At 34.3% G+C, this 17,655-nt stretch overlaps 1 protein-coding gene across 1 annotated transcript; it reads left to right on the plus strand.

Annotated features, from left to right (window-relative positions):
- Positions 1–906: 906 nt before the first annotated feature.
- On the plus strand, positions 907–15,524 carry LOC144442344 (sodium/potassium-transporting ATPase subunit beta-1-like). Its single transcript, XM_078131660.1, has 6 exons — positions 907–1,070; positions 6,824–6,955; positions 8,787–8,894; positions 9,404–9,582; positions 10,694–10,795; positions 13,885–15,524. The coding sequence occupies exons 1-6, from the start codon at positions 932–934 to the stop codon at positions 14,179–14,181; spliced, it is 957 nt and encodes a 318-aa protein (XP_077987786.1). The 5' UTR covers positions 907–931; the 3' UTR covers positions 14,182–15,524.
- The last annotated feature ends 2,131 nt before the right edge of the window (positions 15,525–17,655 follow it).

Raw genomic sequence — 17,655 nt, forward strand, 5'->3', positions numbered from 1 at the left:
TAAACATTGCAAATCAAACATTGCTATAATAGGTGAAACTGGATGTCACTTTATGAACGTTACCATGTACATGCATATCGTGAAATATTGTCTGCATGTTATAAATATGGCTCACAGTAGATATGTGTACCAATTATACTATAAATATCAATACAGTAAATCACAAAATAATCAGTCATGTTGGCCACATCAGTTAAATACCTCTTATACAGTAGAACAAACTAATACATAATTAATAAAATAAGGTAGTCAAGTCAAAAAAAAAAAAAAGTTGTTTGGTTCCGGTTACCTGACCCAACCCAGTTTTTCATGCCGATCCTAAACTTTTTTTTACGTATTCGGAAAAAATAATAATAAAATCGTGAAAATCATGAAGTCTCGCAAGATATAGTGGGTGCGGAAACTGACATCAACTTAAAAAGACAATATAAAACTATTCTTCCAATCTGTAGTAGCTGTACATCTGATAGGAAGAAATAAACAACACAGATACCATTTGAAAAACAATGGAAAACCTGAACTAGACACTCACACATTAAAAAATATATATATAATAGAATAAATAAAAAATCTACCTACCCCACCTACTTCAAAAATTGAAACCACACATTTTTTTATTTATGCCTAATAGTAATTAAAACCAATAAAAGAACAAATTTATTTAGAAGAAAACACCAGATTTTTAAATCCTTACTTTATTACATGTTACTTTGTAGGGAAAAGGTAAACAATAAACAAAACAAACGTTTTTGTAAAGAAAGAAAATAAACAAAAAAAAAGCCAAGCTCCTGTGATATATATTGTTAGAATGTTACGCGCGATCGTAAATTACGTCATCAGTTGGTGTAGTGACCTCGAGGTTACCATCCGGGTAACTGGTCTTTCCCATAAGTCTTTGCGAATCCAAGCCGCAGCCACAGCCGAAGCCAAAATGTCGGACCAGAAAGTATCTGCCAAGACGAGTGATCCAACATGTATGGAAAACGTCGCTGCCAACTGGGCAGCCTTCAAGAGCTTTATGTGGGATTCAGAAAATAAAGCATTTATGGGAAGAAATGCTAGAAGTTGGGGTAAGTAGCTGTTTTGTGATCTAATGGCACACAAGCCGGTTGATTTGCATAACAATCACATTGCATGCTTTACTGTATGGTCAGATCATGTCACCAAGCCTTCAGAAGAACATTCAAAACGTATTTGTCAGGAAATATCAAGCCAAAAAATTATTTCATACAGTGAAATCTTCATATGCAATGCATGAAGATTTACATTACAGTATTGACATGTAAAATTATTGGGTAAAAAGCGTTCATATCGTCAAGCAAACACTACAATATAAGTGGCATGCCAGTGTACAAAAATGTATGTGTGTGAAGGTCATATGGAATTTCCTTTTTTTATGTCGGAGATAATGACTCGGTTCCAATAATGAATTGCAGACGTACTTGATTAATTATTTATCTTCTCAGGGAATGTTGACTGATAATGATTCGTAATTTGTGAAATTTGGGTGAAAACTCGACTTTAAGTGTTGTTCCCAACATCATTTACATGGTTTTAGTACGAAAGTGAATTACGAGGGGCTGGTCGCGGTCCTCGTGAGTGTTAACAGCCTAGTACAGGTCAACTGGTGACCTTTCCCCTACAAAAAATTCAGAGTGACGGCTTTCAAAGCTGAAATGCTGAAAATCACTGCCAAAATCAACCCATTCCTTTTAAATTTCAGTTTTCCATGGAATGATTTTCCTCCCAGCTAAACACTAAATACTATCTACTACTTTCTACATGTGTACATTCATGAAAATTACGTCTCCTTGAGTTGTGGAAATAAAAAAAAAATAACCTGTTCATATTTACACAGTGAATTGAGTGATACTGTTCTTGATTTTTGCCATCAATATTATCGAAATCTTATAATTCTGTTATTTTCTTGATGAAATTGAACAAGATGATGTGATGGGTTGGATTATATCTGAAATGTGCAATCTAAGTAACCAATTCAATGTGGCCCCTCAGCTACATGTACATTACATGTATCATTTGTATGTAATCTGAAGCACTGGCACCAGTGATACTGGCATTTCTTATGACAGTGCACACAACACTTTTTGTGTTCCTCTATAGACTATCATAATCCATACTGTTTAACAAGTTATCTTTCATTGGATGGTATGGTAGTATGTAACTTTCAGAATATGATTTTAATTTTGCCATATATGCACATGTGTATACATGTATTAACAGTGTACTAGGCCAATAAACTTAAATACCATATCTTTACTGCCATATATCATTATCTCACTCTTGGGGATGTAAATAGTTTGCATTTGAAGAGTACCATAATGCATGATTATTATGAGAAGTTAAATATCATAATCACAGTTCACAAGTGAAAACATTTAATCTCAACCCTGCTTTACCCAGCCACTGTTCAGTGTTGACAAAGGCATCCAATGTGTGTGGTAAATACAAAATGTATTCACTTCATCTTACAGATGTATTTTTCTGGGTGTCTATTAAACTTAATAGGCTTGATCATTTGGGTAGACAGATCAACCATACACAATCATAGAATGACAGCAATTATTACATTGTAAGAGTAAAGACACACACAAGCTAGTCTGGATTCCAACATGGTTTCTCACTAAACCACGTCTGGTCAGTGTCTTTCTATCAGCACAAAAAGTTGTTCATCCAATCAGTGAACCCCACTGTTGAATTTCCAAGCAATAACAAGAGTTCAGAACTTCCCCATAATGGAATCCATCAACATACTACAGCTAATGGGGGGGGGGGGGGGGGGGGATTGGGTCATAAGAGAGGGGAAGGCGCACCAGAAGTTCTGCTGATCCATATTATGTCTTCGTCTAATCTCTGCATGTAATCTACTTTCATGTGTAGACTGTTTATGATTCATTGTAGCTCTAAGAGTTTGTTGATTTTCATGTCTTCAGACTCAATGGACTTGATGTCCTCTATTGCTTAGTTTGTCTGCCATTCTGAGTAGCTTCAAAGTTTGTCACTTGTGAGCAGTCCTATACATGTATTTCTTAAATGATGAGGTCGTACCTTCAGATACAGGCTGGCCCTCACAATCGAGTTGCAGTGCGTCTTAAGGTGACATTTTATCCTATCCAATCCTGGTCTCGGCACAATGTGGGGATTGGTTCATCAGAGAGTGGAAGACACCCCAGAAATTCTGGTACCAAGAAAGCTACTACTACTACTGAACTTTATTCAACTATAACTGCATATACATTTAAAGGGTTACATCACTTGTAAGATTATTCAACCACAGGAGTGATGGTGTAATCAGGGAATGGCATTTCTGATTATTATCTTTATCACCTCAAGAGATTATTTTAGACTTTGAGTTTTGACAACAGCAATGTTGTACAATGTAGGTTCATCATAGATTGAAATCTGGAGTTCAGCTCCCAGATTTGTCAGTGAACTACCAAGGACATGTATGGTATCCGGGATGTGTAATGATTCAGAGAAATCCCATTTCCTGCTATCACAAGGAATTGTCATAGAAGTCACATGATATAATCTGATTATCAGATACATGTACATGTACATTGTATATTCAGTTCCGAGCAAAGATTTTCCATGTTGCTTGTATGTAGCGCTGTACATGTACATGTAATGCTATATATTTCATAAGGGTGGATGAGACATCTTCTAAAAGGCCTACATTTTGAGTTCAATCAGTATTAATAGTCCTGAATATTTGTCATGTACAAATTCAATGTATGTATGTATGTATGTACAAACTCTTGTACCACTACCGGGCTTACATGTACTGTAGCATGTGAGTTTGATGATTCACATCTTCCACTTGTCCAATGATTAATTTAGATCAACATGTACATGTAATGTCCCTATACATTTGTATAACTGTTTACTGTGCCCATTTCCACTTACATGTACCTGTACATGATAAATTTTCCCAAAAAAAATTACTCATCGCATGGTTTCTGAAATTAATGTCTACTTGTTAATTCACTATATATCAAAGTTTGAAATATAGGTGTACACCATATCAATTGAAATTGATGACTATCATTTACAGAATTGTCAGTAAATGACTATAAGCAAGTTGCCCTGCCTCAAATTTAAAATGTGTAACACTGATATGTATTTGCAAACAATCAATGATTACACAACCACCTTGTATCTATAATTTCATATCAGTAGGTCAAATATAATAATATTCCCCCAGAAAGATAACCTAATTTTGATAGCTTTGACCCAGTAAAGGTTCCACATTCATCACTGTATCAACTAGGTCCTGTGAATAATTGATTATCACAATTTGACATAAAAACGTGCAAATCTTCACCTGTGTGACAGTCAAACAGGGCAGATCAAAAACCTTTATCACCCCTGTTCTACTACCAAACTTTTTTCTTTTAACTGTTCCTGCCATTCTGCACTACATGTGTACGATCATGTTATCGTAATAACTAATGTGTACTTTCAAAACTGGTAAATGCACACATTACTTTACATCCATCATTGGGTGGCTCGTCAAATATGGAGAGGTACTTTTATTTTTATTTAAATAAATTTTATTATATCTAAAAATCATGTAGATTATCAAGGTACTTTTATTTTCATTTAATAAATTTTATCCTATCTGAAAATCATGTAGATTATTGATGACATTTTGTATGTAGCAGTCGGTAAGCTTACTTCCAATTTTCCATCGAGCTCAGAGCTCCGAACTTGCACATCCAAAATGAATATAATAATGACGGAACAAAGTCACATTCAGACAAAGATTACTTGCATTTTAAAACTTTGATATTACATGTACATGTATATCGCAAGGTTATAATCGATGTTTTTGGTTGAGAAACCACAGCACAGTATAACCTGTGCATAAGCTTGACCTCACAACAGGTCATGTGATTATGTAATTTGCATAGCCGTCAGATGCCATTTTTGTGTACAATGAAGAATAAAGTGCAATGAAACAATGCAGTATTCATAAAATTTGATTCAAAATTATAGAAAAAATACCAACTCTTAATTTGTACATGTATTAGTCTGCAGAATCATACTTGGAGCATTATGACGTAAAACTAATAATATACAATGTACATGTAATAATATACATGTATGTCCCACTTTGTCCTTCACATAATCAATGATGAGCTTTCTAATGAGACTATGATCTTGATGCACATTTTCAAGGTGAAATGATGGAAATATTTCTTTCTACATGAATTCGAGTAGTTGCATACACAAAGACTCCATTTATATATGACTATACCCCAAAGGTCAACTTTCTTTTTATACATATACATGTACCTTTGACTTTGACCTCTATATTCTACACGTAGGTCAAATAGCAAATTGGTCAATAGATTATGTTTTGTATCTAGAGACACTCACACTATTCAAATTTGCACAATAACTTCACCATAAAACTCCAGTTGGGGATATGTTTTCAATGAAGTTGTAATTTCATTGCAATGGCTCAACCAATGAAAATATTTGGATATACTATTAAATCATCTGTGATCTCTGAGAAAGTACTACATGTACAAGTACTATATGTACAATGTAGCTTACATTGGTAGTCAATTAAATTATATTGTTTTCAACAAACCTAATTACCGTAGATCATACCATATGATCGAATGGCTTTAGTTGTGAACACTGATTATAATATTAATCTTCAATGTGACAAATGTAACAGGAATATTATAAATGTGTGCAATTTTCTGTGAAATTTAGAATGGCCAATGCCATGTCTAGTGTATTCAGTCTGGTTATTTAAACATTGCATATCAAGGTTATCCCTGTCTGTGTACATTTTAGTGCATGTCCCAGTCTATTTGCATCTTTAATAAATTGGTGTACATGTAATGTATTTATCTACTCCGGCGTTGAAAATAACTGAGTAAAATGGTACATTAACTTTAAATAATGAAATAGTCTAGGAGTAGTCATTGGAAGCACTGAATATGAGAAGAAGGCAGCACATAGACACTGTAGCACTCATACATGTATACATTTGTATAATTTCCCACTGTTCAAGCTTTCCCACTGTTCAAGGTGCTTTGCCATAAGCCATTTTCCGTCTGTGGCAGATATGGCGAGATATGCAAATACGCCTAACAACAGTTGTCAAGTACATGTATGTGCTGGAGGTCAAGCTTTTGGTGTGATCACATTGTTTACATGAAAGTCAACCCATTCGTCTGAGAAAAATACTGCCTTTTGTGACCATCTTTAATAAGTCGTTAGGGAAAACATTTTGAAAGTACCCAAACTAAAGAGCATGTTACGAAAATTTTGTGTGTCAAGTTATAAGAAAAATACGTCACAGTGTCACACCGTCATTTCCGAATTGACTGTGATTTCCGGGAATATGTTGTCAGTCCCAAACTTATCCAGCATACTAGATGGCTATAACATTTCAATCTTGAGAAATGGTAATTAATGACAAGCAAAATCGAGTAGTTTTGATCATTAGTACACACACATGTACATGGTGGAAGCATTTTCCGTCACCAATTTCAAAAGTACGCTATGAACATACATGTAAGTGTCACATACACACTGTAAGCTTACTTACTACACATATGCCGTAAGCCTTTATGTATTGGTGACATTTACATTGGTGACAAATACATGTACGGGTTGGGAAATCATAATCTAGTTCCTGATGACCGCATTCCGATTTTACACTACATTATCTTCATGAAGTCAACAATAGTCAATAATGTACCTGATAAGCAAGTGAGGTTAAATTAATACCAAGTGTTATCATTGTTCTAATAAAAGTGGTCTGTATTTTTTCCCTTCCCAGCTGAAATTGGTGTTTTTTATTTGTTTTACTATGGATTTCTGGCTGCTTTCTTTGGAGGGCTGATGGCTATTTTCTACTATGGATTTATTGATCTAGAACAGCCAACATACACAGACAAGCTTGGAACACCTGGTGAGTGGCATTGAAGTTTCATTTTATTTAGTCCCCCAAAAAAACTAAGTTCTGGGGTACAGATATTTATCTTTTCTTTTTATGTACAATTACCATTGGATAGTATCATGACCAAAATATACAATATAGCCTACTAGCTATGTCTAATTTGCATATGTAAAGACACTCTTCTGTAATCAACATACCTGTCAATCTTCTTTACGTATGCAATCCTTGTACATAAACATCCAGGAATGAAACCATATAAAACACAAATCGCATTCGAGTTTGTCATTTTTTTTCATTTCAAATTTATTAGTGAAAAAAATAAACAATTTTCAAAAATTCTTTTAACCAAATGATGGAACATACCATGAAGCTTCATAATAAGCAAAAAAAAGGCCAAAGTTCACCAACAAACCTGCATCCCATCCTTAATTTCATCTTTCTAGACTTTCAATTTTCTATGGTAATTACTCACTAGAAATATGTGCTCAGAGAATGAACTCCGGATGAATCTCTGTGTTAGGGTGGTTACGAGCAATTTGGTTAATTTGCCTCAAAATTTATTAGCCAAACCAGACTTTCAATTAGCCAAACTTTTGCGATAAAAATGAATCTATATAAATAAAGACTATAACGCAAACTTGTATGTTTTTACTCTGTTTCTTAAAGGTTGATGAATGTGCGTTGAGATTATATGAATATTTACTGTAGTACATAGTAAGCGTTGAGATTATATGAATATTTACTGTAGTACATAGTAACTATTAGTCTTTACTCGTCAGGACGCGTAATAATTACAATGTTTTTTATTTTGATTTCGCCCCTGAGATATATTGATTTAGATATGACAAAACTAAATTTCCACAACTGTCACGTCAATTAACACTCTCCATTTTCAGGGTATGTTCTATATAGGTACCATAAATCCAAAATTAGGTCGATATGCAAACTTCAATGGCCTTTGCGTACAACATACGCAGTGAAAAAAAATCACCGCGAAAACTGGAAATATTAAACTATTAAAACATTTGCTGTCATTTCGTTTAGGGAAATTCCAACCTTCTATCAGTAAATATCAATACAAAAAAATGGGGTCACCATACAAAATTTTGACATAGAGGTCAAAATGATGTCAAATTTTTCTCATTTTACAAATATAGGATCCAATATGGCCACCAAATACTGTGTTACATGTACAAATGTAGAATCCAATATGGCCACCAAATACCGTGTTACATGTAAAAATATAGAATCCAATATGGCCACCGAATACTGTGTTACATGTACAAATGTAACTTTGAGAAAATAAAAGGTTTTTGATTTCCTTGAAAACATGATGGTGAAACCCCAAATTTCTTTTATATTTCAAAAGGCTCAGGAACAAGCTTTCGTACAGCAAAGTTTGGAGAGAATGTAACTTATTTTTAGGGAAATTTGTTGCAGAAGCACGTTCTAACTCACATATGGTCGCTTATTAAGACATATTTAAATAACTGTCAGTTACATGTATCAGATTGATAAGAAAACTTTGAAACATGTTACAAATAGATGACAAAAAAGAGTTCAACTTACTTCAAGCAAACAGTTCTGTGTATTCATTCAATCATTTTATTTTATCACTATGAGTATGAAACACTTGCATGTATGTAAAAGTTTTGATTTTCAGTAAGTTTTGATATAGTTTATCAGTGAGTATTAACTTAGTGTTAGGAGTACCTGGTACATGTATGTGTATAGAAAATAAATGTTATTGTACTGGTACATTTATCCAACTGTATTATCAGAAATTGTTGTGTGGTAATCAGAAAATACCTTTCCAACACTGAATTTTGTGTGCCTGATACAGGATTGATGCATCGCCCAAGATATAAGCAGGAAGAAAATATTGCTTTCAACTATGATAATGAGAACACATACAAGAAGTTTGTTGATGATATCGAGACACTGTTTGAACGTAAGTATATTTCTCTTCCCCCTCCCCGTACATAATGTATAAGCAGAAAGACAGCATTGCTTCCAATAATGATACTAAAAACGCAACAAATTTGTTAGTGATGTTAAGAAAATGTATGAGTGTAAGTATCTCAGCCTGCATTTTTCTTAAAAATCGTCTTTTCAATCGCCTTGTTTTTCTGTTTGCTCCAAGATTATCACTACTACTAGTGTCTCCCTTGACTGCCCATTCCACTCAGGTGTGCCCACATTTTATGCAAGTTTTGATATTATTATCGTTACTGTCTTTGGAGTGTACTAGAAGCTAACACACAGACCAAAATAGTTATTTCATAAAGTTTTCACTTTCAACAGCCATGTAATCTGTTTTGTTGGAATTCGTTGTCTCCACATCAGTCATCATTTGCATACACTGACTTGTCACTTTCAGGTATATATTACTATATTAGTCATGTCTGGTATACAGTATGAAATATGAGTAAAGAGTTTGTCTGTCTTTATTATTTACAGCATACAGAAACCAGAATGATTCCCTCTATGATGAATGTCTTTCTGGATCTTCCCCTGGTGATGACCCTAGGAGACTATGCCGTTTTGATTTGGAAGAGCTTGGACAATTCTGTACTGATACTGAGGGAAAGTATGGCTATCCAATTGGACAACCATGTGTATACTTCTCCTTAAATAAAGTAAGTATATATATGTCAGGACTCCCCATGGGGGTTTTGTTAGGGGTACACTGATCGCCTTTTGTCTGATTATTTCTCCTGTATGAGTAAAACAATTTTTTTGGTCAAAAATCTTTAATTCCAAAACTATTGAGCAGATTGGGCTAAAATTTAATGGGGATGCATCTGCGGGTATAGAGGTGAAGAAATATGAAGTATATAATATCATCAACGATATGCAAATTAGGTGGAAAAGTGTGAATTTTGGTCAAAAATTTATATCTCTAAAATTACTTGGCTAATGAGACTGAAATTTGGTGAGATGTTGCTAGAAGTGTTGTTCTGCAGAGATATTGTTTAAAACATTTTGACACAACTGGCCCTAGTAACCATGACCACACCCTTAGCAACAACCAAATGCCAGTATATTTTGCTTTAAAAAAACCAGCAGGTAGGCTAGTGAGTAAACGTTCAAAAATGTATGCAAATATCCCTTGCAACCATGGTGACGCCCGTAGCAAAAGCCAATAATAACATCAGAGATTCTTAGACAAGTGAACAAACATTCAAAAAGTGTATGCAAATATGCCTAGCAACAAGATCATGCCCATAGCAACAGCCAAATTATCACATATATTGCAAATATAACAACAGGGATTAATAGACAAGTGAATAAACATTCAAAGAATGCAAGTAAATTTGTCTAGCAGCAAGAACACACCCATAGCAATGGCCAAATGGTTGTAAAGATAATGATTAATAGACAAAAGAATCAACATTCAAAAAATGTATCCAAATATACCTATCAACAAGATCACACCCATAGCAACAGCCATGGGATCGTGTATATCACAAAGATAACATCAGGGATTCATAGACAAACGAACAAACATTCTAAAATGATTTTGCATACATTTTTTAATGTTTACTCACTTGCCTACCAGATGATGATGTTGTTGTTGTTGTTGTTGTTGTTGTTGTTGTTGTTGTTGTTGTAGCAAAATGATAGTAGTCTCTTATTCCTGAACCATAAACAAGACCCTAAACACGAATTTGTTGTCAATGGACATGAGGCTGCCATTAATTTCCTTGCACCTTTGATTGATAACTGTTTGTTGTTTAACTTTAACAGGTCTGGGGATGGAGACCCAGGGCATACAAAAACGAGTCAATCCCAGATGCATACAGACCACACTATGATCAAAATCATGTTCTCATACAGTGTGAAGGAAAGGTGAGTTGTCTAATCATACATTATTGTAATGGAATGTCAAAGTATGAAATGAAGTTTATTTGATCAAAAGTTGTATAAACCAACAGGTGGGCATTCTATCATCCACATCTATCTGTTCTCCACAGGCCCTTTTAAAGGGGTGGCCCACCCCATTAAATTTTGTTCCCGTCCCATTAAATTTGCTGCCGCCCCTTTAAATTTACATACCAGCTGCTCAGAACTTTGATGTGTTCAGCCTGCCTTTGTTCGGAGACAGCCCTCTACTCATTGTTTTATAAGGAGATGCAGACATACCTACACTGTTGTCTAACAATTAATTACTGTGCTAATTGGTTTTAGTCCTAACACAAGATGGGACTCAAAATAATAAACGTATTTCACACCTACGAGTCGACAGGATTGTGTAACAGCAAGTATGATAAATATATTCAATGCCATTGACATGATTGACATCGTAAAGTACACGTCCATTTGTTTTCCAAGAACCGTCAGAAGAGTATAATACACCAATATCCCTTTAGCTAAAGTGCCGATTTTATTTCCAATCATCAGTTATTCGTAAATCCCCATCAGTCAGGTCTCCTATTAGGGTATCAATACTATCATTCTTAATGTGGTGTTTTTTCCCTTTCCATAAAAAATTAAAAAGTTGAGACTTGCATAAGTTACATCTTTGGAAGGAACAGAAATAGAATTTATGACATACAATAAGTTTGAAGCACCAAAGGTTTTCACTAAGGTAACTTTTCCTTTAATAGTCAGATCACCTGATTTCCAGATGTCAAGTTTATCGGACATTTTCTTGACTTTACTGTAGAAATTAAGGTAAATATTATTGATGTGATCATGGCCCACAAAAATACCCAAATATCTAATTGGCTCATCAGTTGACACAATCCCTTCCATATCCTCCCATTTTTGCTTCAATCCACCCACTAAAAGTAATTTAGTCTTCTCCAAATTTACTTCAAGCCCCGAAAATTCAGAGAAACTATTTAACATGGTAAGAGCAATTTTGACAGAGTTTTGATCTCTCAAAGTTAATGTGGTGTCATCAGCTAATCCGGAAATGACTTGTGTCTGACCATTAGGAAGCTGTATACCCTTGATACGATCGCAAGACCTAATAGCTATAGCAAGTAGCTCGATAGCTATGACAAACAATGCTGTGGACAAGGGGCAGCCCTGTCTTATACCCCGTTCAAGGTGAAACCACCCAGTTGAGTGACCGTTATTTAAGACACAAGTCTGGATATTATCAATGAGACTGAAACTTGGTGAGATGTTTCTAGAAGTGTTATTCTGCAGATTTTCTTCAAAATATTTAAACACGATTGGCCTAGCAACCATGACCACGCCCTTAGCAACAACCAAATGGCAGTATATTTTAGTCAAATAACAACATCATCTGGTAGGCAAGTGAGTAAACAAGGGGCAGCCCTGTCTTATACCCCGTTCAAGGTGAAACCACCCAGTTGAGTGACCGTTATTTAAGACACAAGTCTGGATATTATCAATGAGACTGAAACTTGGTGAGATGTTTCTAGAAGTGTTATTCTGCAGATTTTCTTTAAAATATTTAAACACGATTGGCCTAGCAACCATGACCACGCCCTTAGCAACAACCAAATGGCAGTATATTTTAGTCAAATAACAACATCATCTGGTAGGCAAGTGAGTAAACAATAAAAAAATGTATGCAAATATCCCTAGCAACCATGACCACGCCCATAGCAACAGCCAAATGATCATGCATGTTGCAAAGATAATGTCAGGAATTCATACACAAGTGTACAAAAACATTAAAAATGTATGCAAATATATTGATCAACATGACCACGCCCATAGCAACAGCCAAATGATCACGCATGTTGCAAAGATAATGTCAGGAATTCATACACAAGTGTACAAAAACATTAACAATGTATGCAAATATATCGATCAACATGACCATGCCCATAGTAACAGCCAAATGATCGCGTATATCACAAAGATAACAACATGTTTGGATAGGCAACTGGATAGTCATTCAGCAAATGAACACCTATTATTAGCATGGACTATTGATGGATAAGCATTTTTAAAAACTGTACAGTTGTGCTACAATGCCATTGGCAAAACATTTTTTTGACCATTTAACCAGTATACAGAATTTTTGTAGAAACATAAATGTTGGTATTTTGAATTTTGTTTGCAATATAAATGTTTTGTTTATTTGTGATATGTCAATAAATAAACAACACATGTTTTTGTTACCAATATTTTATTATTTTAACCCAATTTTCAGTTGTGAATGTGATATTTGAATGTGTGTATTTGTATGTATGATATAGACAATTTATTTTCCAGTAAAATGATACCTAATTTTCAAAGATTGGGAAATTCTAAGTATTTCTAGATCAGTTTGATTGCAATCCCCTCACTCTCACCTTATGTTAGTGAGGGGGCTGGTGGAGAACAAACAATCCCATGAGGCCAATGGTAGTGAAAGAGTTAAACAACTTTATGTCAAAAACTGCTGGACTGATTGCCATGATATTTGGTGGGGATGTTCCCTATGGTGTCTAGTTGGAAAATTATTCAAATCAAAATGATCTTAACATCAGTGTGTGATTTCAGTAAAATAATGTGGTTTTTGGTAAATAGACTAAAAACTATGGGGCAGATCAGTGTGAAAATTGATGGGAACATTCTTATGGGTGTTTAGATTAAGAATTGCTTATGACATGATTATCCCATCAATGATATGCAAAGTAGGTATAAAAATGTGTCTGGTCAAAATCTATAATTTCAAAGCAGATTTAGCTGACATGTAATGGGGATGTGTATAGGAAGTTGAATTCACAACATTATGATGTCATTGGCGATATGTAAATTAGGTATAAAAAGGTAACAACAGGGCTGGCTAGGCAACCAGATAAACATAAACAAAAAACTGCACAGTTATGCTAGAATGCCATTGATGCTATTTTTAACAAGGAAAGGAGAAAGCAGTAAACCTCAAATACAGGCTATAAGGAAATATATTCCCTCTACACCAGATATTAATCGGTTTGTGCCATAATTGTGTTTTTCTCTTTATTTCGCAGAAAGACAAAGATAAAGACAATATTGGAGATCTTGAATACAGCCCATCAGCCGGCCTAGATTTCAAATATTTCCCATATGTTGGTGGCACTGACAAGAAGTCAGAATACAGAACCAGCTACCTTACACCTCTTGTAGCTGTACGTTTTAGAAACATGACAAAAGATGTAACTGTCAGAATTAATTGTTATGCTCGTGCTGCTAACATGGAGTACGGGGAGTTTGCAGGTCATGTAGAATTTATGATGAGAGTTAACTCTCCCATTGAAGCCGAAGCTACAGAGGCACCATCGTCTTAATCGAGGAGCTATGTTTGTTAGGTAACAAAGTTTTCTGTACATATAGAATTCTCCACAAGTGTATATAGTGGAAATATTCTGTATATTGGAATTTCACCTTCTGTTTGTTGTCAGTTTGTGTCATACTTCACATTTCTGTACAATTAATTGTATAGATTTAAATTGTTATATACATCAGAATGTTAGTTTATTTTGTCAACCTGTGTTACCTAGCAAACCTATGGTGCTGCATATATTAGTAGAATACACCTTTCGACTGAGCGCCCTCTGGAGTTTACTCAAGGTATTGGTAGCAGAAATGCAAGTGTTTGGAGGTATAACATCATATAAAACAAGACATATTTTAACCATCTTGAATTTCAAATCAACAGGAAATCATTGTATAGTATTCCTGAACAAGATATAAATTAACCTCGTGTCTGCAAAGTGCACTGCATGAGGGCGCTAGTGTGTTGAAAGGTCTGTTAGGGTAGTTATGGAATATATGCTAATTTGTGTGTTCTTTATTATATATAGATTGTATAGAAGTTCTTGTTTCATTGAATCACTCAACACAGTGATTTCTAAAATTCAGAAAAAGGAAGAAAACAAGCAAAGGATAGCAAGTTTTACTTTTTTCAATCAATTGTTTGCGACAGTTTCCACAATTTCATCTTTGTTGTCAGGTTCAGTATTGATAAGTTCACAACAAGCAAGATGTGAATTTTTATGCAAAGATTTGTTACCTGTGATTTTAGCTTGTTCCTTTTTTACCACTAAATACAAATAGCTCCTGTTTGATTGCCAACAAAGTCAGTTCTAAGTGTAAAACCTGTACAATCTTGTCATTTTAATCTTTATTTGGGTAAATGTCAACAGTCTAAACAGCATTTAGGAACCACACCATTCTCAAATTTGGAAACTCAATATCGATACTTCTGTCTACATACATTTGTATTATTGGCAGTTTTGACAAATACCACCTTGTGTTACAGATTTGCAATTTCTTGTTACACATTTACATGTCTTGTGCCATATTTGGTAATGTTGTTATTCCATATTTGGAAATCCAATGTTCATAATCCTTACAATATTTATCAAGAATGCTAATGGCACTAATACAATGACTTGTTTCACTACATTTGCCCAAAAATACATGATCAATAAGTCTTGTTGTGCAAATTCATAAGTTCAAGTCCAACTTCAGTACAGGTTATAATATATAGTAAGCAATAACTCTATAGGACAGACAATAGTTCCTATTTCTTAATTCATTTTTTATGTGTACTTCTAATAATGTAATTGATTTTTATTCATGTTGTTGTTAGTGTGATTGTAATTTCCTGTGACTAACCAATTAAAGATAACCTGTAATTAAACCAATTCATGTTGTCAGCTGTTTTTGGTGCCCGTTGGGGACCTGTACGTTGGGTTCTGTCTGTCCGTCTGTGTGTGTGTGTGTGTATGTGTGTTCAATTTTATGATGGAATGAAATGTGGCAGCCATATTTGTTGTTTGTGTGTTTACTCTCATATCTCTGGCATGCACCAATTGATTTCAACCAAACTTGGCATAAAGGTAACATTACGTGAGACATATGCACGCCACTTTATTTTATGATCGAATCAACTATGGCTGAATGGCAGCCATTTTTGTTGTTTATGTGTTTACTCTCATATCTCTGGCATGCACCAACGATTTCAACCAAACCTGGCATAAAGGTAACATACTATGTGAGACATATGCATGCCACTTTGTTTTATGGCCAAATGGCAGCCATAGTTATTGATAAATTTCATAATATACATCATAACTTTGGAGATATAATATGTAATGACTCCATTCAAGTGCCTACACCCATATTATCAAATCTGAGGTTTCTTTTAAGAAACTGACCTTTGGCCTTGAAAATGTTTTTCAAGGTCAAATAGCCAAATTTTGGTTATCATAGCTTCTTGAATCAAATATTTCAATTGATATTTTAATATTGGTTTAGTTTTTACTATGTGAGGCATATGCACATCATTTAATTTCATGACCTTGACCTGAATAGCAAAATGGCAGCTATGTCTGTAGCAAAAAAGCATATTCATGAATATTAATGAGCAATTTACATAATTAATGGTTTTCGGTAATTAGGCTATATCTCAAGAATGCATGCTTCAAATTCACTATAATTTGATACATACATTTGCAATACCAAAGTGCACTTGTCCTGAAAATATTATTGATGTAGCTTTTAGTTTTAATAAGTTATTGCATATTTTTGTAGGCCACTAAAAGGAAAAATGGTTTCTCATCAGTTAATGTTGTGTAAAGTGGTGCGACGATGCGATTATTTTTTTTACATTCTCAACAAATATTAATCAATCTACTTATTGCAGTTACTGTTCTTTTTATTTAGTACTTTACAGCAAGTGTGTATGTGGGGCAAGGCTAGTTCATGATTAGTTTTGCAGTTGTCTTCACTGGTGGCAATTAATGTAGGGAGAATTACTTTTGTGTTTTCCCTTTCATCTGCAGATTGAATTGGCTGGACAAACATGAAAAAAAAATAATGTGGGAAGGGCACTGACCAGAAACAATTCTTTTTTGGCCTTTAAAAAGTTAACTCTTTCTACGGTGAGTGCTATGCTACAACGTTCTATAAAGCTTCACATTACATGTTGTCATTGGCCAGGAGATCACTATCAGCAATGGACAAATAGCAATCAATGAGAAAAAATAACTTATTGCATATGTTCTGTTGTATTCCAACAATTGTCTGTAGGAACGACAATCTCAAAACTTTGCCCTTATGGAAGGCATTCAGTTTAAATATGGTTGTTCATGATTTTCTTGATTTCTAATATTATTTTCTTATTTTTCTCTATACATGTATATCAAATGAAGTTTTAAATATTACCATCATAACTATGATTTCCTCTGACAGTCATTTCCTATTTCCTCAGACTACCAAGGTGGTCTGAGCTATTTCCTACCATTATCACTGTCTGTCTTTAATATTATTTATTAAACTAATGGTGACAGATTTTGACCAGATTTAAACTGAATGCCTTCCATAAGGGCAAAATCTTTAGATTTTCGTTCATACACACAATTATTGTTGAATGCAACAGAACAGATGCCATAATTTGGTTATGCTTGAAGTATATACCAAATTTAATTTAATTTGAAGAATGCATTTTTAAGATATAGCCAATGTAAGTACTGGAAATCACTTATTCTGCAGATGACTCTACATGAGTCATTAAAACTACAAGCTATATCATCAAATTTTATCTGACACATGCATGTTGTCATCAATGTATGTACCAAATTATATTGATTTTGAAGCATGCATTCTTAAGATATAGCCTAATTACCGAAAACCATTAATTATGCAAATTGTTCATTAATATTCATGGTATATGTTCCAAAACCTAATAAGTTCTAGCCATTACCCTAAAGAATATGCGGACCGAGTTTTATTTGAATTGAGTCTGACGTTTTTGA

Source organism: Glandiceps talaboti, chromosome 11, assembly GCF_964340395.1.
Source record: "Glandiceps talaboti chromosome 11, keGlaTala1.1, whole genome shotgun sequence".
NCBI classification, from domain to species: domain Eukaryota; kingdom Metazoa; phylum Hemichordata; class Enteropneusta; family Spengelidae; genus Glandiceps; species Glandiceps talaboti.

What these genes read in the sequence shown, in the direction of transcription:
- LOC144442344 (XM_078131660.1), top strand. Translation starts at nt 932, where the DNA reads ATGTCGGACCAGAAAGTATCTGCCAAGACGAGTGATCCAACATGTATG. An exon ending in TATCGAGACACTGTTTGAAC is followed by an intron (nt 8,895 to 9,403) that starts GTAAGTATATTT and finishes TATTATTTACAG; the next exon opens with CATACAGAAACCAGAATGAT. An exon ending in TCATACAGTGTGAAGGAAAG is followed by an intron (nt 10,796 to 13,884) that starts GTGAGTTGTCTA and finishes TTTATTTCGCAG; the next exon opens with AAAGACAAAGATAAAGACAA.